The 27997-nt window shown below is 54.2% G+C and overlaps 1 protein-coding gene across 1 annotated transcript; it reads right to left on the reverse strand.

The window, feature by feature from the left end:
- Positions 1-395: 395 nt before the first annotated feature.
- LOC121342078 (galactose-3-O-sulfotransferase 2-like) lies at positions 396-27996 on the reverse strand. Its single transcript, XM_041416188.1, has 4 exons — positions 27953-27996; positions 3661-3771; positions 2078-2993; positions 396-1420 (listed from the first exon to the last, which is right to left on the reverse strand). The coding sequence occupies exons 1-4, from the start codon at positions 27994-27996 to the stop codon at positions 584-586; spliced, it is 1908 nt and encodes a 635-aa protein (XP_041272122.1). The 3' UTR covers positions 396-583.
- Position 27997: the final 1 nt, after the last annotated feature.

Genomic DNA, 27997 nt, shown 5'->3' on the forward strand with positions numbered 1-27997 from the left:
TGTTTTGGTGGTTTTTTTTGGGGTTTCCCCCCCGCTTTTCAGGACATATTAGGACATCTTCAAATATTTGGGGTGTGCTTTTGGGGAGGTCGTCTACTGGGGCAGACTGATGTAATTAAGAGGAATTGAAGGAGTGACAGTGACAGTTGTTATTTTTAATTAAGAGGCTGTTTTTCCAGCATGGCAACATCAACGGAGCAGGGGCGAGGTGCAGCTGCACAGACAGACAGACAGACAGACCCGTTCCCACGCTGTAAATCAACCCCACAGCTCTGTTTACAGCTTGACCCTGTTCTGTCGCAGGGTGCAGGGCTGATATTCGCGCTGCCCTCCTGGACCTGCTCCTCGCTGCTGGAGCCGGTGCTGTCCTGAGGCTCCAGCTGCTCTCTGGGGGGATTTCCTTCCGGAATTCCAAAGTCCTGTCCAGCCCCTGGGACCCCCTCTGCAGCCCGGGCAGCGCCCGGAGCTTGTGCAGGGACGGGAGCAGAGCGGGGCAGGGACGGCGATGCCCGTGCTGCCTCCCAGCCCCGGGAGGGCCGAGCCTCGCTGTCCGGAGCGGATGGAGAAGGATTCCGAGGGTGGCTCAGTTTCCCCGGTGCGGCGGGGCCCGGGCGGCAGCGGGCCGGGGGCTCTCGGGGTGCGGCGGGGGGAACTGCTTCTTGTAGAGCAGGCTGCTGTACTGCAGCTCCGGCGTCACCAGCCGCCGGCAGGTCCGCTCCAGCTCCTGGGGCAAGCCCTGCTTGAGGTTATAGCCCAGGATCCTGGCCCCGCCGTGCTGCAGCGGGCGCAGGGAAGAGTCCTTGATGTCCTTGGGGGCCACGCTGCCCGCGCCCTGCAGGCAGGCCCGGGCCAGCTCGGCCTGCCGCTGCCGCAGCGCCCTCACCTCCCGCCGCATGCGCTCCCGGCCGATGGCGCGGTCGATCCTCTCCCAGAAGGTCCTGTTAAAGTGCGTGTAGATTTCCCAGTCCAGCCTGTTCCAGGCCTTCAGCTTCTCCACCACGGAGTCCGGCAGCGGGGACTTGGTGCTGCTGTCCCTGATGTTGAGCGGGAAGGAGACGACGCTGTCCAGGTCCCAGCACAGCATCTCCTTCAGCAGCACCATGGACTCGTCAAAGTACTCGGAGATGAGCAGAAAGTCGAAGGACGCCTCGATGGCCCTCAGCATGAGCTGCACCCGCTCGGGGGACACGTCTCCGTCGGGGTTGAAGCCGAAGTCGAAGGTCATGAGGTTCCTGGCGTAGTGGCGGTCGCCGCTGGCGGGGTCGTAGTAGCGCCAGGGCTGGCTGAGGAACTCCTGCAGGCTGCGGACGCGCGAGAAGGCCGACGCGCCCTTGTAGTACACGAAGGAGGACTCCATCAGCTGCACGGGGTTCCTCAGGATGGAGAAGTACACGGCAGAGCTGGGCACCACTTTCTGCACCTGCGGAGGAGAAAAAGGAGGGTTTGAGGGTGGGGCAGGGAGAAGGGGCCCGCTCGCCCACAGTGCTGGTGAGCAGAGGCAGCTGCTGGGGCTGGAGTGGGGGGTGCTGGGGAGGATTTCAGGGTGCAGCCCATCAAAGGAGCTGTGGGAAGCTCCAGAAGGGTCACACGGGGAGAGCAGTGAGCCAAGCTCCCCACAGTGCCACAGCTGTGTGGCCGAGCTGGGATGGAGATACTGCCCATCTCCTTCCCTCTCCCCGTGTCCACCTGCCCTGAGGTGGCACCCACAGGGGTGGATGCTGGGCACGGCTGACCTGAGCTGACACACTTTGGTTGTTCTCCTCTTGCAGCTGGTCCCCTCTGGGCCTGTCCAAGGAGCAGGACATGCTCAGGCCCAGGGCCCACCAGACAAGAAGGAGATGAGAGTTGCTGGCTGCTACAAATGCTGTCTCCCACTTTGCCATGGCTCACTCATCAAACCTGCTCATGGAATCTCTCAGGAGGTGCCAGCAACATGCCAGATACCCGTGGGCAATCCTGACTCTCTTTAGTTCATTTCTGCAGTTTATTTGCTCGACAGGTGCCCCTCCCTGTGCCCCATGAGCCCCTCTCCCACTTCCCTGCCCGTGCCCCCGAAGGGTGGCAGCTTTGCCCGTACCTCTGGCTGCAGGAACCGCATGTGGTGGCAGAGGATGTTGAAGCGCCGGGGGCTCAGAGGGGAGAAGCCCTGCACGAACCTGGCCAGGAAGTGGTGGGGGTAGTAGAGCTGGAAGCCCCCGCCCTGGGGGAAGGCAAAGGTGAGGTTGTGCGTCTCCCCGAAGCGGAACAGGATGTTCATGACGGTGCTGCTGGCGCTCTTGTGGACTTTCAGGAAAACAATGTCAGTCTTGGGCTTGCACGTCTTCCCTTGAGAGGTGGCTCCTCTGGCCTGCTGGCCTTCTCCAGCTATTACCTCCTTGACCTCAAAGGCTTCTGTCCAGCTTGGGAGAAATCCTGTCTCCAGGTCTGTTTTGTAAGAATCCTCTGCCTGCAGAGGTTGAGCTGAGTTTGGGACAGGCTGTGTAAATGAGATGCCCCACTCAGGGTGGGGAGAATCCACAGGTCGAGGCTGAGTCTGGCTCTGCACCTCCACCTGCACCATTCCAGGTGGGGACATTCCCCTCTGCTCCCCTGTGCTCAGCCTGTTTGCAAAGATGATGAACTTGCTGGTGACGGCTTCTGACAAATCTACGGCGACCCTCCCGGGAAGGCTTGGAGAAGGACTTTCTCTGGCTGCTTTTTCCAGGCCAGGAAGCTGGGGTTTCAGCTCTGTGGGTGACAGAGGGGCTCTCACCTCGCTGGTGTCCCCAGGCTGCTGCATCCAGCGCTCCTCTTGGCTGCTTCCCGGGGGGGTCTCCTGTCTGAGGTACAGATGCATCCCGAAAACGTCCTCGGTCGAAGCGGGGGCTGGCTCAGCTTCCCTCTGCCCCTGAGGGGAGTCCTCCTCCCACAGCAGGTCGGGGCTGTGGAGGGCAGAGCCGAGCTCGTGGCCCGTGGTCTGCTGCAGGCCACGCTCCAGCTCACACTGGCAGCTCCTGTGATGGGGAGGACACAATGCTCAGCTGCAGGAGGTGGGAGGACAATGCAGAGGCAGCTCCTCTGCAGCCCAGTGAACCCCCTGACCCCCCAAAGTCACCCCAAAACACATTCCCTCCTTTTCGTGGGGTGGGTGGCATTGCTGATGGGCTTCCCTGCTGCCCTGAGGGGCGGGGGGGGGATGCAAGAACTTGGGCTTGATCATCTTGGAGGTGCTTTACAACTTAGTGATTCTATGAAGAGGAGAAGGACAGGTCAGCAGCGATGTGGCAGTGTCTCTGTCTTGCTGGAGCATGACAGGACAGTGGAAGGGGCAGAGCAAGAGGAGGCAAGGAGAGAGAAGAGCTGGTGGTCTGGAGAATGATTGCAGGAATGATTGCAAATAACCCCAGGCTGGGAGGACTGGGCTCAAGGGCTGTAGGTTTTGATGTGAGACAGGACAAAGCCCAAAGCAGCCTTGTCTGACCCCAGGGTGGGCTCAGCTCTGGCCAGGGCATAGGGGTGAGATGTGGGACCCCAAGAGGGCCCTCTCTCACCTGGATTTTCTTGCCTGTCTAAGGAAGCCCCTGCTGGGTGGTTTTCAGGAGGGCAGTTCTGAGCCCACCTCAGTGGCCAGCAGAAGGCTGGAGAATGAGGTGCAGGTGTACAATTCTGCTCAGGACCTACCCAGGAGGCTGCAGCTTCTCCACAACCTGAAGTGTGACCAGGAGGAGGACGAGGAGGCTGAAGGAGATCCAGAGCCGACCTGCCTGGCACCTGTAGATTGCACTCAGCTTCCTGCAAGGAAACAGACATTTGAGCCCATTTGTGGGGAGGAAAAACCAAGACCAGTGGTGTGTGTGTGTGAGTCAGGCGGGAAAGGCGCCTTGAGGCTTTTTTATTTTTATCTTTATTTAAGGTAAGGTCACGTTTTCAGGGGCGGAAATGATGCAGAGGCAGCGATAACTGGGGAACCTCCGAGGCTGTGCCCCAGCAGTGCAGCCTCATGGAAATTTCCAGATGGGCCACAGGCATTGTGCTGAAAAGCAAACAGTGATAACCACTGAGTCCCTTGGCTGCTCAGGGACGCCTTCCTGGAGCAGCCTGAGCTCCCCCCAGGCAGCAGGAACAGGGCACTGCCTGTGTATTCCCTGCCCTGCCATGCCAAGAAGGATCAGGATCTTGTCTTTATCAACATGGACAATAAAACTCTTTTTTTTCCCTGCTCTCCCCACTCTCTGCTGTTGGACTGCTATCTGCAGAAGCTCCAGCTGTGGCTTTGTCTTTATCACCATGGACAATAAAACTCTTTTTTTCCCTGCTCTCCCCACTCTCTGCTGTTGGACTGCTATCTGCAGAAGCTCCAGCTGTGGCTGCAGATGTGATGCCACCATGAGGGCCCCAGCAGTGCCTGGATTTCAGTCTGATTTTAGCCATGTCTACAACAGCAGTGTGATTTCTTCAGGCCATCAGAATTGTGCTGTCAGGCTTTGGGTTGTGTATAGTGATGTTAAGGCCATGGATATGCTGCCACAGGGCACCTTCTGTTTGTAGGGCTTGCTGCAAACCCTGGTGGAGCTTGATTGTAGCTTTAATCTTCAGTGGAACGGTCGAGGGGCTGAATTTCCTGGAAAAAAGGATTTGTTTGTATTTTTCTTTTCACAGAAAGATTGTCCAGTCCCAGCAGATGTGACACTTGGAATCATGGGTTAGTGGTGGCCCTGGCAGTGTTGGAGGAAAGATTGGACTCGATGATCTTAGAGGGCTTTTGCAACCTGAATGATTCCATTATTCTGCTGGGTTTTCCCCAGGGAACTCATTGCTGCATAACAGGAGATGATTTGTCCTGAGGATCTGGTTAAACCCTCTGGGACTGGCCTCTGCTGTGGGGGAAGTCCAGCCAGCCAGCCCCAGGTGGCTGCTCTCCCCTCTCAGGGAGGGAGAGTCACAGGCAGCAAGGATCTAAATGGGAGGCATTAATGACAGCAGAAATTTGGGCAGAGCCTGCTTGGAAGCCGCGTTCCACCAGCCAACCTGGGTTCATTGGTATTTCTGCCTTCCTGCAGTGGTCAGCTTTGGACCAAGAGAGTGGGACTGGGACTGCACAGACCTGCTTGTCCCAGAGCTTCCTCACCTCCGTGGTGCTTTGCCTGCTGCTCTGGGCAGTGCTGTGACACGTGGGAGCAGAGCTCTCTTGGTGAGGCAGCAGTGACACAAACGTGGGCTGTCTGAAAGGGTCACGTGCATCCCACGGGTACGGGTCAGGAATTTAGGCTTGCTACTGAGAAACTGGGTTTGTTCCAGGAAAATCATCATCTGTCATGATTAAGTAGTGGTGTGATAATGACAGCACTGCTTGCAGTGGTTGGATACCCAGGGGCACAGTTCTGCCCTGCTCCCAAAAGTGTCCCTTCACTGAGCTGAAACTCCCAGCTCCTCCCAGGAGGATTTTAGTGTCTGCAGTACTCAGGACTGGAAAGGCTGGGAGGTCTTAGGCCATGGCAGTGCTGCTGAGGGTTCAGAAGGTGTCATTACTGCACACGATTACTGCCCATCACAGCATCCCCAATCTCCATGGCAACCTGGAGGTATCCACCTGGAGGCTCCTTGCCACTTGAGGAGCAGGCTGCCAAGCTCAGATGAGACAGAAGGGGGCAAATGCACGTGTGGGTCACTGCCTGGCCATGCCAGTAGCACAAGGAGACCCTCGTGAGGTCAGAGATAAGCAGATGTGACAAATGACGGAGCAGAAAAATGCCAGATGCTTAAACAGAGCTTAAAACGCCATGAGGTGTTAAAGAGGGAGGGTTGAAGCAGAGAGCCGAGGCTGCCCCAGAGCTGGTGTGAGGAAGGGTTTGTTGAAATAACTCATGTGGAAGATCAGAGAGACCACAGAGGGAGAAGGCAATGAGGAAGGAGATGCTTCAGAATGAAGTGATTCCTCTGGATCTGGTTGGAGAATCAATCCAGCTCTCCCACCACTCCAGGCAAGGCTGGTCATCATTTTGTCTGGCTGACCATGGTAAAGCAAGCAGCAATGAGGGAATGAAGAGCTGCACCACTGTGACACTTAGTGATACACACAAACTCTTGAGGGGTCTGCAGGAGCACCCAGTAATGAAGGCAGAACGATGGAACACTTCCCCCCAGGCAGGGGGGAAGTGGCAGAGCAGCACCCTCTGCCACTCCCTTATCTGTAGCTGGAGCAGGTGTAATCCTAGCCTTGCTTCCACAGAGGTCCTAAACTTTCAACCTGTGAGAATCTGTGAAAGATCTAGGTCCTGTGGCTCTTTTCTGGTGGTTGGTGTGTTGGTGTAACATCCAGCTGAGAACACACAACACGTGTTGGCCTGACATGTGTTGGGGCTGGCCAGGCTGGCACAAAGCCACAGCCTTTCCTTCCTCCTCTGGGTTGTCTCTGTGAGATACATGGACATCAAGGAGGGTGTGCTGAGACAGTGGCAGTCCTCAAATTGCCAAGAAGTTGCACTGAAGGCAGCAAAACACCGATTAAATGGCACGTGGTGCATGAGCAGCCCTTGTCTTGGAGACTGGAGCAGGCTGGCAAGATGTACCTGAACAACAAACCTTCAAAAGGCTCAGCTGCCCTCCGTGGGTAGTCCCAGCACAGCGTGATCTCCATTTACACACTGGGATGGGATCAGGGATGTGTGTCTTGGGGCAGAGTTAAACACCAGGAAGGTGTCCAGGCTGCACTTGGAGCCCTGCAGGGCGGGTTGGGCTGCAAGAGCCCAACTCCTGCACAGTCTTCGGAGATGCCTCCATCTGCAGGCAGGCTACAGCTGAAGAGCCCTGTCAGACCAGAGCCTGGGTGCTGTCACCTCCAGAAGTGACAAGAAGGGTGCAGAGCTGGATGCAGCACCCCAGAGATGCCTTTGGCTGCAAGGGCTCAGTGGAAGAGCCAGAGCAGTTGGAACCCCCTATGCTGGCTCAAGGAATTGAATCCAAACCTGATTATAGTCAAATCTTTGCAAGGGATGGTGCTCCAGCTGTCTCAGTGTCAGTCCCAGCAGAGGAGAGGTTGCCACTTGTTCTCAGCAGGGCTGCAGATTTCCCCTCTGCTATTCTCCCACCTTTTCCAAGCAGATCTTCCCTCCAACCTGTGCCTCTTCCCTGTCCAACCAGAGACAAAAGTCCCAGCCAGGATGGGTCTGTGGCTGGAAGTTTCAGGGCCCTCAGGGTCCCAGCCAGCTGCAGGAGCTGCAGGAGGTGCTGGTGCTGATGCTGAGCTCACCAGGCAGGTGAGTGGCAGAAAAAGATTTTACAGTTTTGCTGTGCCCAGATGTTCTCCAGGCAGTGAGCGAAGTTGCACAAGGAATTAATGTACCCAGTATGTACAGCAGCCACAGCCTGCTCCCTCCAGTCACTGGAGCCAATTTTTTTGGCAGTAAATGAGAAACTGGGCAAAATGGTCAGCAGGATGCTCAGGTAACACAGCAAGGGCACGATGGCACCGCCTGCCTGTGTCAGTGCCCTACACTTGACAGCTGGGTTGGGAATAACCCTGAGCCCTCTCTCCCTGCAGCTCTCCCCCAGCCAAAGGGCTCTGCTGCAGAGTCAAGCCTTGCCCTTCCCTCATCCCTCCTGCCCAAACCAGAGCCTATGGAAAAGGGCACCTCACCCTAGGGGCTGCCATGTGAAAAACTTGCACAGAGACACATTTCTGCTCCACATCTAGTCCTCTGGTGATCCCTCGCCTGGGATGCTGCAGGAGGGATCAGCATCCCAGTGCCCTGCCAAGGTCTGTGCCATTCTCCTTCCTTTGTGGCAAAAGCCTCACAAAAGGTGCTGTTTTCCAGCTGCCCTTGGAGCATCACCAGAAGGGAAAACCCCCATCATCCCAGACTGCCCTGCAGTGATGAGGAGCAGAAACATCTGCCTGCCCATGCCCATCACCACTTCAACTGTTTCCCAACACAGATGTTCTGCAAGGACATCAGCACATCACCACCTCCAGGGAGGACAGAAGGAGAATTTTGCTTAGGGAAATAGTATTTTACTTAAATAAATAGGTAAAAATATTCCACTTACGTGATCAAATACCTCTTGAATTTCAGCATGGTGAGCTGGAGCCTTGGCTGGGAGCGGGTGGTTATCACCCGCCCAGGAGACTGGAAAGCAAACACCCGGAGCCTGGGTTGTGTGCTGTGGCCAGAGGCCCCTCCCCGGGGGGGGCACTGGCACAGAGATCCTGTCAGACCTTCCCACCAGTGCCCTGTGCCTGCCCCAGGGAGTGCCCAGCCTCTGGCAGGGTGAGTGGCACCTTCACCCCTGCCACATGACACAGAGTGCTGGGCACAATGTCAACCCACACCAGTGTCCCTGCCTCACTCCTTGGTTTCACCCATGGCTGTTGGTGTTCCACTTTGACCCTCTCTTTTCCTTTCTCATGTCCTGATTTTGCCTCTTGACGAAGCTGAGGGCAGAGCTGGTTGTGACTGCTGATCTCTTGCCAATCCTGATGTCTCCAGGCTCTGGGGTGGCTGGGTCACCCCTGCATGGCAGGGACCTTGTCCTCTCCAGTGCACCGTGGCTCCATCCATGCTGGGCTGGGGGTGTGGCTGCCCCCAGCTCCCTCCTTGGCTGGCTTGGGGGGCACGGGGGGCCAGTGTGAGCATGGCACATGAAAGACATCGATGTGTGAAGTGGTGTCTGGAGAGGTGAATGGGATGAGGGAAAGCAAAGCTGTCATCCCCTCATGCTGGACCTGTGCTATGCCAGGATGACCAGCCCTGCCAGGAAGTCAGCTGGCTTCCAGGACCAGTGGGAAAGTGGTCACTGGGTCTGCTTCTTGCTGGCTGGTGGACAATGTAAAACAGCTCAGAGGAGGACAGGGAGGCTGCCCTCCACGATGGACATCCTTTGGCCACATCCTTCCCCTTCAAGGCTCATCCCAGCATCCTGCGCAGCATCAGCCATGCCCTTGTGTGATGGGGCAGTTTGGCAGTGTGCTTCTCCTGTTTGGGCACAGACTCCTGGAGTGGTGGGGATGTGGAGACGGTGGCTGGGACGTGGGACATGAGGGCCAGTGGCTCCAGCTGAGTCACACGCAGTCTGCAGGAGCCGGTGCCCCATGTGCCTGCTGGCCCTGGAGGAGAGCACCTGGCCATGTGTGCTTTCCTTTGACCCATGCCCACAGGGCTCAGGAAGTACATAAAGGGTGGATAAGTCACTTCCAGCCGGGACCTTGGCTCTCTGGAGGGACAGAAGGGCCCAGCTCCCTCCTTCCCTTTGCCAGCAGGGAGGCAGCCGTTCCCCTCACTCACCCTGGCACAGGCAGGCGCTGCCTCTCCCCGTCCACCTCATCAAAACCACAAGTTTGCTGTGGGGCTCTCATGTTCTCCACCCATCCTGGGCTCCAGTTCTGTGCCCAGGCTGCCAGCTTTCCTGGGAGTCTGGGGCTGAGAGCCAAGCAAGAGCTTGCAGGGATCAAATCCTCTCTGGTGCAGGGGCTGAGGGTCAGGGCTTCTCCCCTCTTCTTCCCTCTGCACAGCCATGCTCTGTGCACTCCAAGTTGGATAAGCCTGCTTTGGGTGGGTGGCTGAGGGCTCTGTGAGCATCCCCTATACAGGATCTCCAGGGAACATCCTATTGCTGCAGGGCAGGGGGCACCTTTGCTTGGGAGCATCCAGAGGCTCATCAAAAAGAGGGTGTCCAGACAGGCTTGGTCTTGCTCCTCTTTGGTTGTTTCCTCTTGCTTGACGGTCACTGGTGGGATTTGCAACTGCTCAGCTCACTTGTTTCCTTAAGGACAAACCTGTTAGTCCATGGTGACCTCATGGAGGTCTAGTTTCCACATGTAATCCTGCTCAAGATGTCCTCTATTCCTGTCTCCAGCTGCTTCTCGGGCACAACTGGAGGCACCTGTGGAGGAAAAACTCAAGAGGCAAAGTTGTCTGTTCCTGCAGGAATGTGGTGATAGGAAGCACGGCGTGTGCTCTCCACATTCTGTGTGCTTCCTGTGCCAGAGGCTGCATCCGAGGCACCTCTGCAGCTCTCTTGGGATCCTTCTGCTACCTCACACCTGCATCCTACAGAGGCTGTGCTGGACTGACCTGGGCAGGAGCAGTGTCCGAGGGCCTCGGTGGGGGTGTCATTCCTCTGAGACTGCACCTGGTGCTCTCCTCCCTCCCACAGGTGCTGGAGTGGGGTGAGGACACGGCCAGGTAAATGCACCTTCTGCAGTTGTGTCTCAAGAAGCAAAGGTGCCTTTGTAGGAGGGACTGGGCACCTCCTCAGGTGGAGGTGAGCTCGTTCACTGCTGACCTCAGCAAAAGGCAGCTGGGGGGCCCCAGAGGCTCCAGTCCCTTCCTGTCCCCTGGGCAAGATGATGAGCAAGGACTTGGCCTCAAGACCATCAGGACCTTGCCACTCTCAGGCAATGGCTTTCCTGCTCGGCCTGCCCGTGGCCCAGGGGAGCTGCTGGTGGGTTTTTCCCAGGATTGCTGGACAAGCTGCACCTGGAGAGCAGCCATCCCTGGTGCACTTGTACCTGGGGTGGAGGTGAAGAGGAGCACGAGGGAAGGTGCCTTTCTGGTGAAGAGAAAAGGAGACCTGGGAATGTGATTGCTCCTCCAGTGAGGAGAAGAGCAAACCTGTGACCTGGATTTCCAGCCCTGGGCTGGACCAATTGCCAGAGCAGTGGGTGGTGCGAGGGAGAGCCCTGGGGTTTGCAAAGGCTTGAGCCTCGCTGTAACCTCAGCCAGCCATCTGCATCCCTTCATCCTCCTCATCTTATTCCTTTTTCTGCTGGATGTGGAGCACTCCAGCATGAGAACAACCCAGCAGAGAGCTGTGTTGTGGGTTTTTGTTTGGGTTTGCTGAAGGCAGATTCTGTTTGCCATCAACAACACTCCCTGCTGAGCCCCGAGGTGTGAAGAGCCGCCTGCAGGTGGGCGGCACAACAGGGCTCCTGGCAAAGGTGACAGCCAGCAAGGACTTTCCAGGCAGGAGCAGAGAAGCTTTGCTCTCCTCAGAGAGCTTCCTTGTTCTCCTGAGAGAGCTTGGATGGCAGGAAAATGCTGCAGAAGTGAGGAGCAGGAGAAAAGCCATGGTTGGTCCCTGGGACAATTTCTTGGCTAAGGAGGAGTCCCACATCCTCGTGTGTGGTGGCAAAGGGAGGCAGCTGAGCCTGGAGGGTGAAGGCAGCCAGGGAGGAGTCTTTGTTAGCAGCAGAGTCTGGGATCCTGGGGAAGGTGAAACTGCTGTAGTGGAGCAATATCTGGGAGTTTCCTGGGTCTGGAATGGCCTGCAGAGGTTTCCTTAGCAGGGGGTGGAGAGTGATGGAGCGCCTGCTGGAAATGGCTCCTTGCTTTGAACATCTGCAAAATAAACAAAAACCTCAGGAAGAAGGAGTCCATGCTGCTTAAGTGAACCCATTAGCTGGAGCTGGTAAACTGGAGAGGTACAGAAAAGTCATATCCAGGATTAAGATTATCCTGGGAAGGTCCAGGATTTAGAGTGCTACTCATGAACTCACATCAGAGGGACTTGAAAGATCCCTTGGCAGTGCTGTGATGGTGGGGCAGACCCCAAAGAAGCCTGGCAGGTACAAGTGGGTGAGGAACCATCCCACAGGGCAGTAGCAGGGAGGAACTGGCTGCATCCACAGTGGCAGCCCAGGTGCCTGAACCCAGAGTCTCCTGACTCCACACTTGTCCCTTTGCCTCCTGCAGGTAGCCAGAGACTGAGGACCTGCAAGGAGGTTGTTCCCACTGGGATAAGACAGGGAATTAATGCCTGATGTGGGACTGGGTTCCATTCCTCCCTGCAGATGACCACAAGGACCCTGCTCACATTGCTGGTGTTTTTCCCCCCTTATTTAATTTTCTAATTTTTCTTTTTATATTTATGTTGTGTTTGTGTGTTTGCACGTGCAGCTTGCTTAAACAAGGATTTATCTCCATCGTTTTCTACCAACCTGTGGTCACTTTGTCATTTGTACCCTGGCAGCCTGAAGCTTGCTGGGTCTTAAAGGGGGATGAAAAGACATGAGAACTGTGTGTGCCATACCAGCAGGAGTCAGCTGGCAGTCCCAGATGCAGGGACAGACTGGGGAAGCTGAGTTCTGAGACACTCCATTTTCCTGGGTCTACAGTTGTTCCCACAAAACTCCCCATGGAGAGAAACTTGAGAAAGGTCCCCTCGCTGCCAGTAAACCATTTTTGTGTTTGCTTTTCAGACCAGTTTCCAGACAGACCTGTTCCTGGACTGCCCCATGATAATTTCTGGATGACTCTCTCTGGGGTATCCAGCACTCTGCTTTATCAGCAAGGTGCAGTTTGCTCTCCCAGTCGTTCTCCAATCTATCAGCCCCTGGGCCTCCCCTTCCGCCGCCGGGCACCGCGCTCCAGCAGCACCCACCTAAATTGATCTTTAGTTAATTTTACACTTAGCACAGAGAGCAAGGCATGCCCATTTCCCATTAACTCCAACAGCTCTCCTGGACACTGAAGGGAGCCTGGCCTGCAGTGGCCATGCCCATGGATACCAGCTCTCTGAAAGGATGCTCAGGGAGAAAACGCATCCAGCTGGAAATTTGGGAGCAAAGCGTGGAGGAAGCTGAGGGAGCTGAGGACCAGTGCTGTGGCTCCTGAGCTGTGTGGGACCTCACTGTCCCAGGGACCTTGTCCCAGAGACAAGGCAGAGCCTGTGCCAGCACTGGGCAGAGCTCCTCTTAGCTGGGAAGGCTGAGGAGCAGCTGGATAAGTGTGGCTTTAGGCAAGGAGTGTGTTGTTGCTCTGGCTGTACGGTTTTGGCTGGAGTTGGGACTTTGGCCCTAATCGTACTTTTATTTGTTCTTTAATCTCAGTCACCTTATCAGAAGCCTTTGAACAACCAAACACATCTCTGCTCAGCTGGAGAACAGACTTTGCTGTGTCTTTTTGGTTGGTTTTGTTTGCTTGCCAGAGACCTCCAGGAGATTAAGTGATCCCTCACAAACCTGGGCTTTGCCTTGAAGTCTCTGGAGACTGCAGCACTTGGGTGCTGAAAGACGTCTGTATTTTAGGGGGACTGACATTGGACCAGATCCCTCAGGGCCTTGTAGGATCCAGGATCTGAACCATTCCTGAGACTATCCATGTTGTCTTAATCAAAGACATCAGGTTACATGCCACTGGCAGGACTTGCTGGTCTGTCTGCAGAAGAAGAAACGAAAGTGGGCATCCCAACCATGGGATGCCATGGGCTCTCCTCTGCAGAGGTGGGATGAGCCTCCCCCTTGTCATTTTTTTTGTCCAGTTTTGGGCTGTTCAGAACAAGAGAGACCTGGAGCACCTGAAATGGGTCCAATGGGGGATGCTGAAAAATGCTGAAGGGCCTGGAGCATGTGGGTGCCCAGGAAAGGCTGAGGGAGCTGGGGCTGCTCAGCCTGGAGAGGAGCCCCAGCTGAGAGGGACCCTCAGCCCTGGCTGGCCCTGGCTGCAGGAGGGGCAGAGCAGGGCCCGGGCTCTGCTCCAGCCACAGCAATGGCACCAGAGCCACGGGCAGGGACTGAGCCCAGAAGTTCCACCTGGACATGAGGAAGAACTTTCCTGGGCACTGACAGAGCCCTGGACACATCCCAGAGAGGGTGTGGAGTCTCCTCACCGGGGATATCCCAGAGCTGGCTGGACACAATGTGTGCCATGGGCTCTGGGATGGTCCTGCTGGAGCAGTGAGGTGGCACCAGGTGACCGCTGTGCTCCCTCCCAGCCTAGCCCATCCTGGGATTCTGTGTCAGTTTGCTCCCATTGCCTCCTGTCCTGTCACGGGGCACTGTTGAGAACAGCCTGGTTTCCTGCCTTCATTCCCTCCCATCAGAGGTTTATACACATACTCAAAGTCCCTCCAAAACTGCTCTGCACTGGGATGAGCAGCTCCAGCTCTCTCAGCTGCTCCTCACATGAAGGATGCTTCAGACCTTATGGCCTTGCACTGGACTGGCTCCAGTCACTGCATCTCTCTTGTACTGGGGAGCCCGGGGCTGGCCCCAGCAGTGCAGGTGTGGCCTCACAAGCCTGAACAGAGTGGGAAAGGAGGCTGCTGGGGCCAGGGAAGCTGTGTTTGACCTAGGGATGGCCAAGGATGTCTTTAGGACTCTCCACGGCCAGCAGGAGCCGTGTGCTGTGTCTGACCCCGAGGAATGGGAAGTGGTAAGGGATGGGTCCAGCCCCAGCTTTGTCTCAGCCAGAGCTTGGTGCCCACAGGAAAATAGTGGAAATGATTTTCAGGGGAAAGCCTGGAGAGAAAAGCTGTATTGATCGAGGGAAACTGGGTGGAGCAGGTGTTTACAGAGCAAATGCCTTTTGAAACATATCAGCAGGCAAACAGGGTGGGGACCTCACGAGCTGATGCCACCTCCTATTTATGGAAAGTGTGACAGGATGTCCACATAAATGTGATGCCTCACCTGGCGGAAAAAACAACAAAACAGTGAAATCTAGGAGAGATTTTATGGTTTCTAGGAAAGTTCTGCATCTCCATGTGTGTGCAGAACAGTTGCTCCCATCACTACAAGACAGTGAGGGGCTGGAGTGTGTCCAGGGAAGGGAATGGAGCTGCAGAAGTGTCTGGAGCCCAGGACACAACCACGACCCCTATCAGCACTTTCCCTTCTCTTTACTGGGCTCCACAGTTCATCCTCCATGCACAAGGGGATTCCAGCCAAAGCGGGATCTCTTTGAATCATCACCTCCCTGCCGTGCACACCCGGACACGCCGCTCTCGGCACCGCCCTCGGCTCCTGCCTGGCAGCACCAGCGCGCAGCCCCTGCCCGGAGAGAAGGTGGGAGAGCAGCCACCACGAGAGCTCGGCAGAGTCAGTCCCTTTGTTCCTCCCGCCCGAGCCTCTTCTGGCAGTAGCCAGTGACAATCGGGATTCAAAGTCACCCGCAAGTCCTGCCCTTGTGGAGCCCTGGCAGCAGCTCCCCGAGCTCAGCTGGAGCAGCTGTGCTGGGCTCCACAAGCCCGGCCATGCAGAGGGAGAGTTTTATCCCAGCCCATGGGAGTCTCCCCGGCAGGAGGCCACGGGCAGCTTTCCCCAGCCCAGGCTCTCCCGGCCCTGCCCAGCCTGCACACGGGGCTGCGGCTGCTGCATGGCCAGTCCCGGGCAGGCTCCAGAGCAGGCAGCTCCATCCCCCTTCCCACCCCAGCCCCTTACACTGCTCGGGATGCAGTCTGAGCCCCCAGGCCACCACGTACACAGGGCCTCTCTCCTAGAGATGCCAGGGGACAAAAGGCCCAACTCTTGCCAGAAGAGCCAGCTCCTTCCTTGGGGAGCAGCCTTACTTCCATCCCAAGCTCTTCCTAACACCTGAACACCTCTGGGAACAGACTCTTCCTTTCAAGCCCAGCAAGAGCCCGAGGCAGTGCCCATGACCACACCATGCACTTCTAGGTGAGGAAGGCATTAAAACTCAAGACCATTACTGCTTGTCCCTGCAGGGGTCATCAAAGCAGCGTGGAAATCCAGGTATCTGCGCAGGGAACAGGCACAGTGAACTATTTTCTTCTCAGTTACTTTTTGTAGGAAAAAAAAAGCCCCTGAGGTTTGTGCTTTGTGTCCTCAGTGGCAATGGAGGAATCTTGACATATTTTAAGGGCAAGAAAATTAAATCTTTGGGCCTTGGAAAGCTGCAAAGGAGATAAAGGTCACAGATAGCCTCCCTTTACCTTTGCTTCTCCAGGTCTTTTGTGGCCTGGCTTCTTCACTATCACCATCTTCACCCCAAGAAGGAAGGAATTTGAAATCAAATCCTGAAGGAAGGACAGGAAGTCCTTTGGGTCTGAGTCGTGCTGGTCCCACCAGCTTCGTGGTCTGGTCCCTGAAGCTCCCCCAGGTGAGTGTGTGACACTCTCAAGCATGAATGAAAAGCTGATGCTCTGCTCCTACCACTGCTCTATCACACACATAATGACCCCAGAAGGTAAGGGTAGCCAGTCCTCCTTTCTCCAGCAGCACTTGAAGCTCTCCTACAGTGGGAGTTGGTCCTTTGTTGACCTGCTGATGGATCAATTTATTTATTTATCTATTTAATTATTTATTAATTTTGAGGCTTTTTCATGCAATGGTGCTGCTTTAGGGGAGTTCATGGCTCAAGGTGTCAGTGGGGAGTGTTTGCTCAAGCAGGAGCTGCAGATCAGGCTCCTGCTGAGGCTCCCAAGCTCCCTGCTTGGTTCTTCTGGCATCGAGGCTGTCAGTAAACCACATTCCCATTCCTTCTTGCCTTCAGATGATGTTGACACGAGGGTATCCAGAGCTTGGACATTGGCCAAGTCACTGTCATCTCTTCCAAGACCAACTGAGCCTCACTGGATGATATTGTTATTGTTTATGGTTAAACCATCAGCCATATGGTTAATTAATTAACTCTAAACCATTGTTTATGGTTGATTACCATATCCAGCTCCAGTAATTGACCTGTCTGTGGTGTCAGTGCCCTGTGGGACAGTGTGGGGTAGCTGAGGAGTCACGAGGTGAGCCTCAGGGGGAGCCCTGTGGCCACAGCGAGCTCCTGCGGGTGCCGAAGCTGAGGTGGAGGTGCTCAGTGCTCCACTGTGATCCTGCCATGGACACAGGGAGGTGGTGGCACTGCTGGGGGGCTGCAGAGCCAGCTCTGGCCATTGTGTTTGAGCAAGGGCTGTGCAAACAGCACTACGTGCCGGGCCAAGGCTGCCACTGCCATTTCTTGTTGGCAGCAGAAGGTCGGAGGTTCAGAGGGACAGATTTGGGTCCAGAGTCTATGTGTGAGGAGAGCTGTGACTCATCAGAATCATGACAGGAGCTGGGGACTGAGCAGAGTGGCCTCAGGAGCAGAGTGGGTGCACCATGTAGGGCTCTGGGGCAGGAGGGGAAGAGCAGATTGAGGTGGATGTTGTGAGGAAGAGGAGCACAATCTGCTCGTTTCCTTCCTGCCCACACACACTCTGCCCCTGCACCAGGTCTGTGGCTGCCTTCATTCCTTCCTCCTGCCCTGTGTCTCTGATGTCCCGTCTCATCTGGCTCTTTGGCCTGGAGAAATCTCTCTTTCTGTGCAGTCTGAGCACGTTTGTCCCACAGGAATGGAACTGAGTCCTACAGAAAGCCAAGGAGCTGAAGAGGGTGGGGATGGAGTCCCTGATATGCTGTGGGTCAGTGAGGGGGGTGGGGTGCACTGGGGCTGTGTGTGAAGGTACATCCTGCACCCCCCAGTTGCAAAAGTGGCCCAAATACCAGTTCTTTGCAGATGTTCAAACATCCCCTTCTCTGAAAATGCTGTCAGGGCTGCGGCAGCAGCAGCAAGGCTGGGGCAGGAGTGTTTGCTGAGCAAGCAGCTGCTGATTGCACTGATGGGACTCATTAGGCTCCAGGTGGGTTGAACTTTGTTCCAGGAATCACCTATTACAGCTTGTGCTCTCCTCACCTCTGCTGCCTTAGCTTTGGATTCTTTTCTCTGCTGTGGGCCGGGGGAATGATCTGGGCCTTTTGTCATGGAATCACAGAATGGTTTGTGTTGGAACAGACCTTAAAGCTCATCCTGTTCACCCCCCTGCCATGAGCAGGGACACCTTCCACTATCCCAGATTCCTCAAAACCCCGTCCAACCTCACCTTGGACACTTCCAGGGATGGGGCAGCCACAGCTTTCCTGGGATAAGTTCTATTTCTATCTTTGCTGCCTCATGGTTCTTCCTCACAGTTATCTTCTGTATCCTCTGCAATAACCTCTGACTGCTCAGAGGGGCTTCTGTCCCACCAGACATGGAATTGGGTAGAGTTGATACATTTTTTTGGAGCCTGTCCCTGGGATGCTGTAAGGAGGCAAGAGCTGATACTTAGGAAAACATCCAATTCCCTGCAAAACCAGGGAATGCAGATGACACATAACGTGGGTGAAAGCAAGAGGTGTGTACAGGCGTGGGGGGCGTGTTACCACGAGTGGCACTGGTCATGAGACATCTTTCCCCTGTCAGATCCATGCTGAAGATACTCACCCAGCAAAGCTTGGCTGGGAAGAAGGGAAGAAGGGAGTAGAATCTGTTGCAATCAATTAGCTGGGACATCACATCCCAAAAGGAGCCGTTTCTTCTTCCCATTGGTAGAGCCCATCTTCGAAAAGGCAATTTTTGAGTGAGGAGAATGCAGGTCCAGGCTGGGGGAAGTGAGGAGATGAGGAACTGAGCCCTCAGAGAGAGAGACTGGAGCACTCTGAGCTGTTTGGCATTGAAAGGGCAGAAAGGGGAAGCCATAGACATACAAGTGGTTGAAGGTGTCTTGGGATGAATGACAGATGTGAGGGCAGGTCACAAGGAGTGGAGGAGCTCTCTGGGTGTCTGTGGAGCTGCAGTGGTTTCCACCAGCCTCAGGGAGCACACAGACCATCTCTGCAGGGTTGGTCTGTGTGCTCCCATGTGTGGTAGCCCCTCCAGAGGAGGGTTGGGCATGGTGCCTCTCCAGAACCACCCCTGCACCCCAGGGAATGGATATCCCTGTTCAGAGACCTTCAGACTACTGTCCTTCTGTTGATGCAGGAGGTGTCTCTTTCCAGGTGTTCCTCAGCCAGTCTGGGAGAATTATTTTCTTTTGAACAACCAACACCAGGAGACAGTGCATAAAACCATTCTCTACCTTTACATTGCTCCTTAACTTAGTTAATCTTCTGGATCAAAACCTTCTACATGTCCCCTGCCTTCCCTTTCACCATCCAAATCTCTGAGCAGGAGGTACATGAACATGAGAGTTTGCCAGCTGTGAACTGAGGAAGGGATGGGTTAAAGAAGAGAGGATAGTTCCTCAAGCTGAGAACCCAAAGTGGGAATCCTGCAGTGTGTTAGAGCTCAAAGAGCAGTCCCAGGTCCAGCTGTATGTGCTGTTCCTGGGGCAGGGCTGTGTCTTGTGCCTGAGAGCTGGAGTTCCCTACTTGGCTCAGCCAAGAAGATTGCAGATGGAGGAAAACTACTTCAGCAGAGCCAGCACCCCACTGAAATCCTTCAGGAGATGATGATGTCCAAGGTTGGGGTTGGGATACTGTCCCCTGGTTTGTCCCCTCAAGCCAGGACCCTGAGTGCTGCCAGGACTGGAACAGGAGCTGGCCACAGTCCCAAACTCCAGGTGCCCCAGCTGGGGGCAATGTCCCTGCCACATGACTCTGGCCATGGCACATCCTCTGTGTTCCCCCGGTGCCCTTTCTGCTTACACCTCTTTTATTTTTGGTTGGTCACCTGTGACCAGGAGAAACTGCACCGTGGCTGCTGGACAAGTGAGCAGCCTGTACTTTGGTGTTTGTGAGCACAGCTGAACCCTGAACTGCTCCAGGTGCAGTCCCTCCTTAAAACCAGAGCAGCTCAACTTGCAGTTAATCCTTTGATTCAGCTTGGATTGCTGAGGGTGGGAATAACCTCTGAGCCACCACCTGTGCTCTTTAACAGGGGATACTCCGTGCTACCCCTACTGTAATTACTCTCTGAAGGTGTCAACACTCTGGAATGAGAGAGGCAGCTCAGATTTATCTTTTAGGGGCTAAGCCAGTGCAGCCTGTTCCCTTCTTTTGTTTTCTCTAGTTTAGTAAATCCTCTGCCACAGGCAGAGCCTTCTAGAGTTGCTAGAGGAAATATTATGCTAATGAGAAAAAAGCTGATGGTTCATTTGGTGTAAAGCTCTCCCCTGGGAAGCTGTTTACTGCTGTGCTCTGAAAATCTGTGCTGGCATCCCTCATGGTAGACAAGGAAGAATACACAGGTTGGTGGTTCCAACTTCCCCAGAGCCTGCTGTCATTACACAAGGCTGATGACCTTGATTAAAGGCCCTGTCTTTTTTCGGGGATTTCCCACCTAGAGAATGTGCAAAAGGAACAAAAATATTGTTTGTAACAGGATCTCCACAAAGCTTTTCCTGCTGTTTGTTCATGTTTGTCTCCATGGCATGTTTATGAGGGGGGTGTTGATGTCAGCATGGGGCTGTGGGACTCCTGTGAGAGCCAGGACGCAGTAGAAACGTTTGGTTTGATGGAAAAATCTTACTGCTGCATATAAGAAACCACTGCCCAGAATAAAGTGGAATGGAAATGGATTGAGGTATGGGATCAAAGACCTGCAAAGAGTTGGGATCTTATTTCCCATTCCTTGGTCTATCCAGGGGAAAGCTCTGTGTTCTTGCCTGCATGCCAGGATACCACAAGGGCTGATTGCTCCCAAAGGAATGGGGACCCCAGCATGATCCTTGTCCCCCACAGTCTCCATCCAGAGTGATCAGGATGAGCCCTGGATAGTAGCTGGACTCAGCCCAGAGTCCAGATCTCCTGGGATCTGTTGGTGACAAGGAAGGTCTGAGCCTAGGATCAGATCTGGGGACAGTGGCAAGGTTGGAGACATCCTGGGGACCACCAGGTAGATCCAAGGTCTGGCTGAGGAGTCTGGGCTGGGGTCAGGACCAAGAGGGCCAGGCAGGGGCAGAGCTGAGGTGGAGCTGGGGATCAGTGCTTCTCCAGCATTGCTCAGGCAGGGAATGATCAGCTGAGCATGAACAGACTCCTGGAAGATTTTAGTGGAGGTCCCCAGTGAGGCTGGAAAGGAGGGAGGATGGGGTTGTCGGAGCAGGTGATGCCTTTGGTAAGGGCTGTCTCTTGCACAGCTGACCAGTGTTTCTCCAAGGCTTGTTCCCTCTCTCTCTGCCCCCAGCATGTGGCCTGGCCCTCTCTGGCTGTGGTGTCTGTGCGGGTTCCACCTGGCAGAGGTGTGGCAGGACCTGCTGCCTGCAGTGGATGACAGGAGGAGGATGTTGGTGGCCAGAGATGTGCAGGTGAAAGGGCAGGATCTCTGGTGAAGCAGGGAGGTCCTGCAAGGCTGTGGACATGGCCATGCTGAGACCCTCAGTCCCTGGCAGTGAGCAGACTCCCCAAAAGGAGTTCATTTTCGTTGAACTTTGAATTTCGTTGAATTAAAAGGGAATTGCAGTGGAATAAAGTGATTTCTCCCCATACCTTGCCTAGAACATAACTGATCTTTACTAATCAATCTCCATTGCACAACAACATTGTTGCCCAGAGAGGTTCTGGACCCCCCATCTCTGGAAGTGATGGCCAGGTTGGATAGGGCTTGGAGCAATCTGGATACTGTAAGTTCCTGGGGTACTGGAAGATCCCTGTCAATGGCAGGAGGGCTGGATTAGATGAGCTTTGAGGTCCCTTCCAACCCCAACCATTCTGGGATTTTGTGATTACACCTACAGAACGCAGCAACGTCCCTCCATCTTATGCAACTTTTAACAAAGCATTTGAAGCAAGAATTTTTCTGGTTCCTTCCTGATTCTTGCAAAAGTTTTCAGGAGCTGTTAGAGCCATGTCACACTATAGCTGGGCTTTGCCATCACATTCCCCAGTGCCACAGCACCCACTTGAGCAGAGGGTGAGGACAAGGACCCAGTGGACGATGCTGTGGGCTTTGGGAGGGTGCTGCTGCATCCTGATGTCCACCCCAGCCCAGAGCTCCCTCACTGAGACCAGCCCCAGCTGGTCACAGCCAGACCTCTGTCCTGAAGCCCCCTCATCTCTGCCTATGTTTTCTGCTCCTTTATCCCTGCAGCTGGAAATGCAATGAGGATTAAAATGCCACAGGAGTCTAAAAGCCCTCAAGAGGGGGTTTGAAATCTGCTCAGCTGGGGCTTTTGCTCCCCCCTCTCTTCTCCTTCCAGAGCTCTTAACAGTCCCAAGACTTTTATTATTTTCCACATTGCAAAACAGTAATTACTGGAAAGGACGAGGTTGTTTGAGAGCCAGGGTCCAGCGGTGCCTTGAGGCTGTGCCAGCCCCGGGTGGCCCCGGGGTGAGGATGGGAGGAGCCATTCCCCTCGGATTTTATCTTGATGAGAACATCTTGACCAGCGAGCAGGAAACAAATTCCTCTGACACTCAGGAGTGAGAGGAGGCACCAGAAGGTCAAGCCTGCCCTGGGCAGGGCAGGTGTTTCACTGGTGGTGTGGTGGTCACCAGGGCTGGGCTGGCAGGGAGGAGATGCCCTCCCAGTCCTGGGGCCAGTATTTGCTCACTGGTGTCGTACTCAGCTCTTGACCTCCAAAGGGTGAGAGGTTTGCATGGCTCGTGACAGATCTGTCTTTGAAAATCTCAAGAGCAGGAGGGAAATTAATTTAACTAGAGTTCAAAGGGTCTCCAATAAAGACTAAGCCTTGCTGTTATTCTAAAGTGTTATTTCCATTAATTCCCTTTTAATGCTGCTTTAAAATTACAGAGTGGAAGGGAATGTTGGCCAACAGATTTTTGTGGTGGTTTTAAAACAACCACCATTAATCAGCAGGGAATTATATTGGCTGTAAGAGTGTTGAAATGGGAAGGTGGCTTCAACCAGGACACATGTAGCAGCGTGCAGCTATGGTGACAGATTAAAAATTAGCTATTGTGAAGCTTCCCGCATGGACAGGGGCTTGGAATTAATGATTACCATAAATTAACTAACTGGAAAGGGGTTGAACAGCAAGTGGTAGAGTTCAGCTTGACCCATTGGTGAGCTGACCCTTTCCTGTTCATTTAATGCCCAAATCTCATTTCTGGCCAGAGCAGCTCTTGGGTGCAGCTCTGGGTGGCTGTGCCAGCCCAGCTGGGCTGCCTGGGCACTGTGGAGGATGAGAAGAGGTTCAGTCCCTGCTCCCTGGGTCAGATCCAGCAGAGAGAGCTGCTCCAGCAGATGGACAATGCTCCAGCCCCAGGTCTGGTACTGCTGGCACTGCTCTGGGAAGCTGATTCCCAAGCTCTTCTGGGTGTCTCCCCTTGCCTCCTCCTTTGTGTCCTTTTGGCTGCCAGCCTCTCCTGCCTGCTCTGCCTGTCACTCCATGCCCACAGCAAAGTCAATTGCCAATTTGGTCCAGCAAAATTCCAGCATCACTCTGCTACAGGCTGAGAGCTGCTCCCCTGGCTGCATCTGCCAGGACCTGCTTCAGTGATGTCCCCCTGCTCCCTTTTGGTGGTGGAGTAGCAGTGGCTCACCCTCAGGTTCACCTTGTGCTCCTCCACTGTTCCTCCCCTCTCACTACAAGGTCTTCTTGACCATCTCTGTCCCCATCCCAGAGTCCTGGGCTCTGCCACTGCAGGAGAGCATCCCTGGATGTGTGCACAGTATCACACAAGAGCCACAGGTCCCTCCTCCTGGATAAGCCACTTTATCTCCTGTTCTCAGCCAGCCACATCTCTGGGATGGTCCAGCATCTTGCTGTGGGGACAAGTCCCCATGGAAACTGTCTGGCATGTCCCAGGGAGCTGGACACGGCCACTTTGTGGACAGAAGAGTTGTGCAACTGCCTGGTGCCTGCCCTGCCGTGGGACCTGGGGTCCTGCAGGAGAGGAGCAGAGGCTGCTCTGGCCACACAGGGCAGCTGGCACTCCTGCCATTTCTTTCCCAGATAGCAGTATTTACTCATTTGTTCCCACAGATCTTTGGAAAATATACAGGAGGCAAGGCTGAGTGTTATCAGGCTCCAGCCACTCTCCTTGCAAGAGTGTCTTCAGTAGGAATTCACCACCTTCCCTTCCAAAATCCTTTCAGGAACATCACACCTCCTGGTATTGCACAGAGTTGCTGGTAATCCTGTTAACCTTTGGGTTAATTAAGCAAACAGAGACCCTTCATTATGAGAAATGGCACTAATTGCATGTCTGAGAGGGTGAGTTTTGCATGGACCGCTGGCTGATGGAGCAGAAGCCACTGCTGACTTCAGCAAGGGGGCTGGGGAGTTAATGGGGGCCTGCTTGGGAAAGGAGGTCAGGAAAACCTGTTTCCTCAGCACTGCTGGGCCAGCTGGTGTTTGCTGGAGCGGGGGATGTGCACGGGAGGACGTGGGGCAGTGGCACCGTCCTGCAGACCTCCCGTGCAAGGCACAGAGGGTCGAGCTGCTGGCACCTGGCTGTCGAGCTGCCACTAGTTTCCAACCTAAAAATGCAAATCTATACTGGTATGACCTGGTAAGCAGCTCTGGACAAGAGGCCTCAGTCTGCAGCTGAGCTTAGCACTCCAAGCTGGGAAGAGCAGCTTAAAATCGACAGAGAGCTCTTTGTTTGCCCTGTGCAGTTTAGAAATTAGGCAATACTTAGAAGCAATACTTAGAAGCAAATATTGGTTCAAACAACACCAGCTCCAACTCTCCAGTGGCCAGTTTGGCTCATCCCAGGCAGAAAACAACATTTTGCAATACAGTCAAAACCTGACACCGAATATTTCTCTTAACCAGCAGGGAAACAGGTTTGTGGCATTTCCTGAAAAATAAACTAAGCACAGTGACTCTGCAGTTGGAGCATGGCCCCAGAATTGACACATGGGTCCAAACATGGCCTGCAAGCCTGTTTCTGGAAAGCCAGCCACAGCTCTCCAGGTATTGGTCAGGCCTTGGGAGCCATGGGGAGTGCCAAGCTGGTCCCAGTCCATCGTCAGCCAAGGCCATGCTCTCAGAGCTGGCACTCCCGCAGTTGCTTACAGCTGCTGCGAGCCCCATGCTGACCTGGGCCCCAGGGCAGGAGTGACTTCCTCTTCCAGGAGAGGCTTGGCATCAGGCAAGAGGGCTGGGATTTCCCCCAGGTTCTTACACAGCTGAGGTAAACCAGTTCTGCAGAAGCCCCCTGGCTTCTCCCTGCCCCTCCTGGGTACCTGAACACTAAATCCCAGAATGGTTTGGGTTTGAAATGACCATCAAGGACCCGTCCCATTCCACCCCCTGCCAGGGGCAGGGACACCTTTCACTGCACCAGTTTGCTCCAAGCCCTGTCCAGCTTGGTCTTCAAGACTTTGGGGATGGAGCAGCCACAGCTTCTCTGGGCACCCTGTGCCAGGGCCTCCCCACCCTCACAGGGAAGAATTCCTTCCCAATATCCCATCTAACCCTCCCCTCTGGCAGTGGGACGCCATTCCGCCTTGCCTTATCACTTCATGCCCTTGTCCAAAATCCTTCTCCAGTTTTCTTGGAGTCCCTTAAGGCACTGGAAGGGGCTGTAAGGTCTCCCCAGAGCCCTCCCTAGTCCTGCTGCTCACACTGCTGTGGATGTGGCCCTGCAGACACTTGGCTGCCATTGCACAGTGCCAGCTCATGCCCCGTTTATCACCCATCAGCTCCCCAAATCCTCCTCCACAGGGATGCTCCCCAACCATTCACAACCCTGGGTCACCATCTCCCATCTCTTGAGACAGGCACCTTTGCCATTTGAGTGCCAGTCTCAGCTTCTGTCCCACCCAGGCTATTGACAGAAGATGATCTGGGAAAATGTGTTCCTATCAGGCTGCTCTTCCTGCCTTCACCTGCCTCCCCATGCAGGCCCAGGAGAGCACAAGAACTTGAGCCCAGCTTTTGTGGTTGACTGTGCTGACATCCTTGTCATGGGGCACTCCAGCCTTCTCCAAGCCACAACCTGGAAATTTCTATTTCCTGAGGGAAACAAGTTAACTCTGGAGAAGACGTGACTCCTGATGAGTGTATATTTTGCCCTCTTCCTTCAGCACACCCCACCTTGAGGTTCAGTAAATTCCCCTTTGGTTTTTTCTTCGGTTTTCAGGGCATTTTCTCCTTAGTCACTCAAGGTGAGCTGGGTTTTCATCACAACTGCCAGCCTGGTGACCCCTGGGAGCATCAACCTTAGCTCCAAAGGCTTCCACAGCTGCCTGGGAGCACCTCTATGGAAATAACTGCTCCAAAGTGTTGGGTGAGATACCTGTAATGGTGTAGTGCATTGATTGCAGCTGTCCCTACTTCCCTCTTTTTTTGTGTGTTTTTTTGTGTTTTCCACAGGCCCACACACAACCAGAGCTCAGCTACAGCCCCATTCAGCCATGGGATGAGCTGTGCCATGGACAGCAGCAAGCTCTGTGGCAAAGCCAAGCCTTCTCCCACACAGCCATGCCAGCTCCAACTTTATCCCAAAGTCCTTTGGATAAAGGACAAACATCCTTTCCTTAAGACACAACCAAAACTCCAGTGCAGCCTCATCTCAACCACAAACCACAGGGCACACACATGACCTTGCAGTAATGAGGGAGGTGTAAAAATAAACAATATTACTTTACCGTCTCTTTCACTTGGCATTGTTCTTTCCCCAGGGTTCAGCTGTGTTTATACATCACCAGTGATCCGTGGTTGGGCAGAGGGTGTGTTCATTTGTATTTCTTCATCATTCATGTAATTTTTAGCAGCAGCATCCTCTTTTGGAAAACACAACGGCCGGGATGTGCGGTGTTGCAATGCAACGAACTTGGGATGTGTGACAATAATTCAGGTCATTCCGTGAAGATGTGCACTACAGGAGGGTGGGTGTTTCTGGGTGACTGGGACAAAGTCTGAGGGGCACTGACTTAGCTCTGTCCTTTCTGGTAAAGCTGCTCCTGCTCACATGAGCCAGAGCATGGAGCTCTTGCCTTGAAGGGCAACAAGAGTTCCCAGTGTTACTAAAAATTGGCCTTTGCTGTTCAGTCCCAGCTGAGTCAGCCAGACACGGGCATTTGGGAATGGGACCAACCATGCACCCAGGCAGCCAGGTATGAGTCAGACAGAACCTGTAGAGGGAGGTGAGTGTACTTAGCGAGAGGCAGGATTCACCATGTGACTAAATGTGCATTTTCTAACACAAAATTTGGCAAAGAGGGGGTCTGATGGATGTTCAGGGGAAAAAATTGATTGCATCATGCAGTTCATCCCTCCTGGACTCCAAAACTAATGACATTTTGCAGCTGAAGGCCACCCAGGACACTTTCCTTTTCCTTCCAAGGCTTCCCATGGTGGGCTGTACTCCTCAGAGAGAATCACCTTGTTGGGTCCTTTGGAGAGCAAGGTCTGAGCCCTCAGCCCAGGTGGCCTAGAGGATGCAGCCCTGGCCTGCTGTGCTTCTGCCAAGGGGTGCCTCCAAGGAAAGCTGTGTGTTGGAAGAGTTTCTTCTCCACAGGCTTGGCCACAGGAGTCAAAGATGTCAAAGGAGCATCCACAGGAAGGATGCACACCACGAGGAGAGTGGAATCATCATGGAGAAAGGTAGGATTTGCTAGCACCAAAAGGAAAAGCACCTCTACATGTGGCTGGTGATGTTCCAGATGCCTTGTGGCTGGAGATCTGGAAATGCAGTACAAGAGGTATTGCAATCCAAGCCTCTTCCCTCACCTTTGGATTTGCCCTGATGCCATCTGGGAGAGCAAGGGAAAGAGATGTGAACACCACCCATCCCATCAGCACATCACAGCCATCCCCTTGGCAGGTAGAGAAGGCACTGAGATGCAAGCATAGTGTGAGAAGGGAGAGAGGAGCAGTGAGTTGTCCATGGAAAAAGATCTGGGAACCATATGCAGAAGGCAAAGATAGTTTGGGTTCTTCCAGCAACTGCTCTTCTGTTATTTGAGTGGATCCTTCATGTTTTCCAAGCTCTCTTCTGCATCTTTCCCCTTCATCTGTCCTGTGGTAAAAGAATCTTTATCTGGGCAGTGCTGTAACTACTTGTGGACTCAATATGCCCAAGCATTTCCACCAATATTTAGGTGCTCAGGTGTCTTTGTTGTTTCAGCTGCAAGTACAATTTCTCAATTTGTCTGTTAGAAGAGGCATTTTGGAACAAATCAGCAAAAAGCTCTGGGAGAACCATGTGGGACAGTCTCCTGCAAGCCCTTGTGCTTCTTCTTCCCATGGATGGGGATGTTGCTAAGGCTGCATGAATGAGGCAGGGATCAGTGAGACCTGCAGGAAGCTGGGGATGGACTTCAGTGACATCTAGCTTGTCTTGGTGGAAAAAGAGCTTGGAAGGTTACCGCTTGCTGGAGTAAATATGGATGAGAGATCTTTTAAAAGGAGAGGCTTGAGGTCAGGAAAGTCAGTCTTCCTACAGCTGCAGTGTGTTTGGAGACACTCTGGACACAATAAATTATGCTCTTCTGGGAAAGCAGGGGATGAGAAATAGGAACCAGCCGTGCTGAAGGAAGTGCCACAGATGATGCTGAAATAACCAGTGTGGCCAGGAATGCCTCTCACTCACCCAACAAGCAGGGTGGCTCCTGGTACCACGGTGGAGGTGGTCATT

This window comes from Onychostruthus taczanowskii, unplaced genomic scaffold (assembly GCF_017590055.1).
Source record: "Onychostruthus taczanowskii isolate IOZ18803 unplaced genomic scaffold, ASM1759005v1 scaffold51, whole genome shotgun sequence".
NCBI lineage: Eukaryota > Metazoa > Chordata > Aves > Passeriformes > Passeridae > Onychostruthus > Onychostruthus taczanowskii.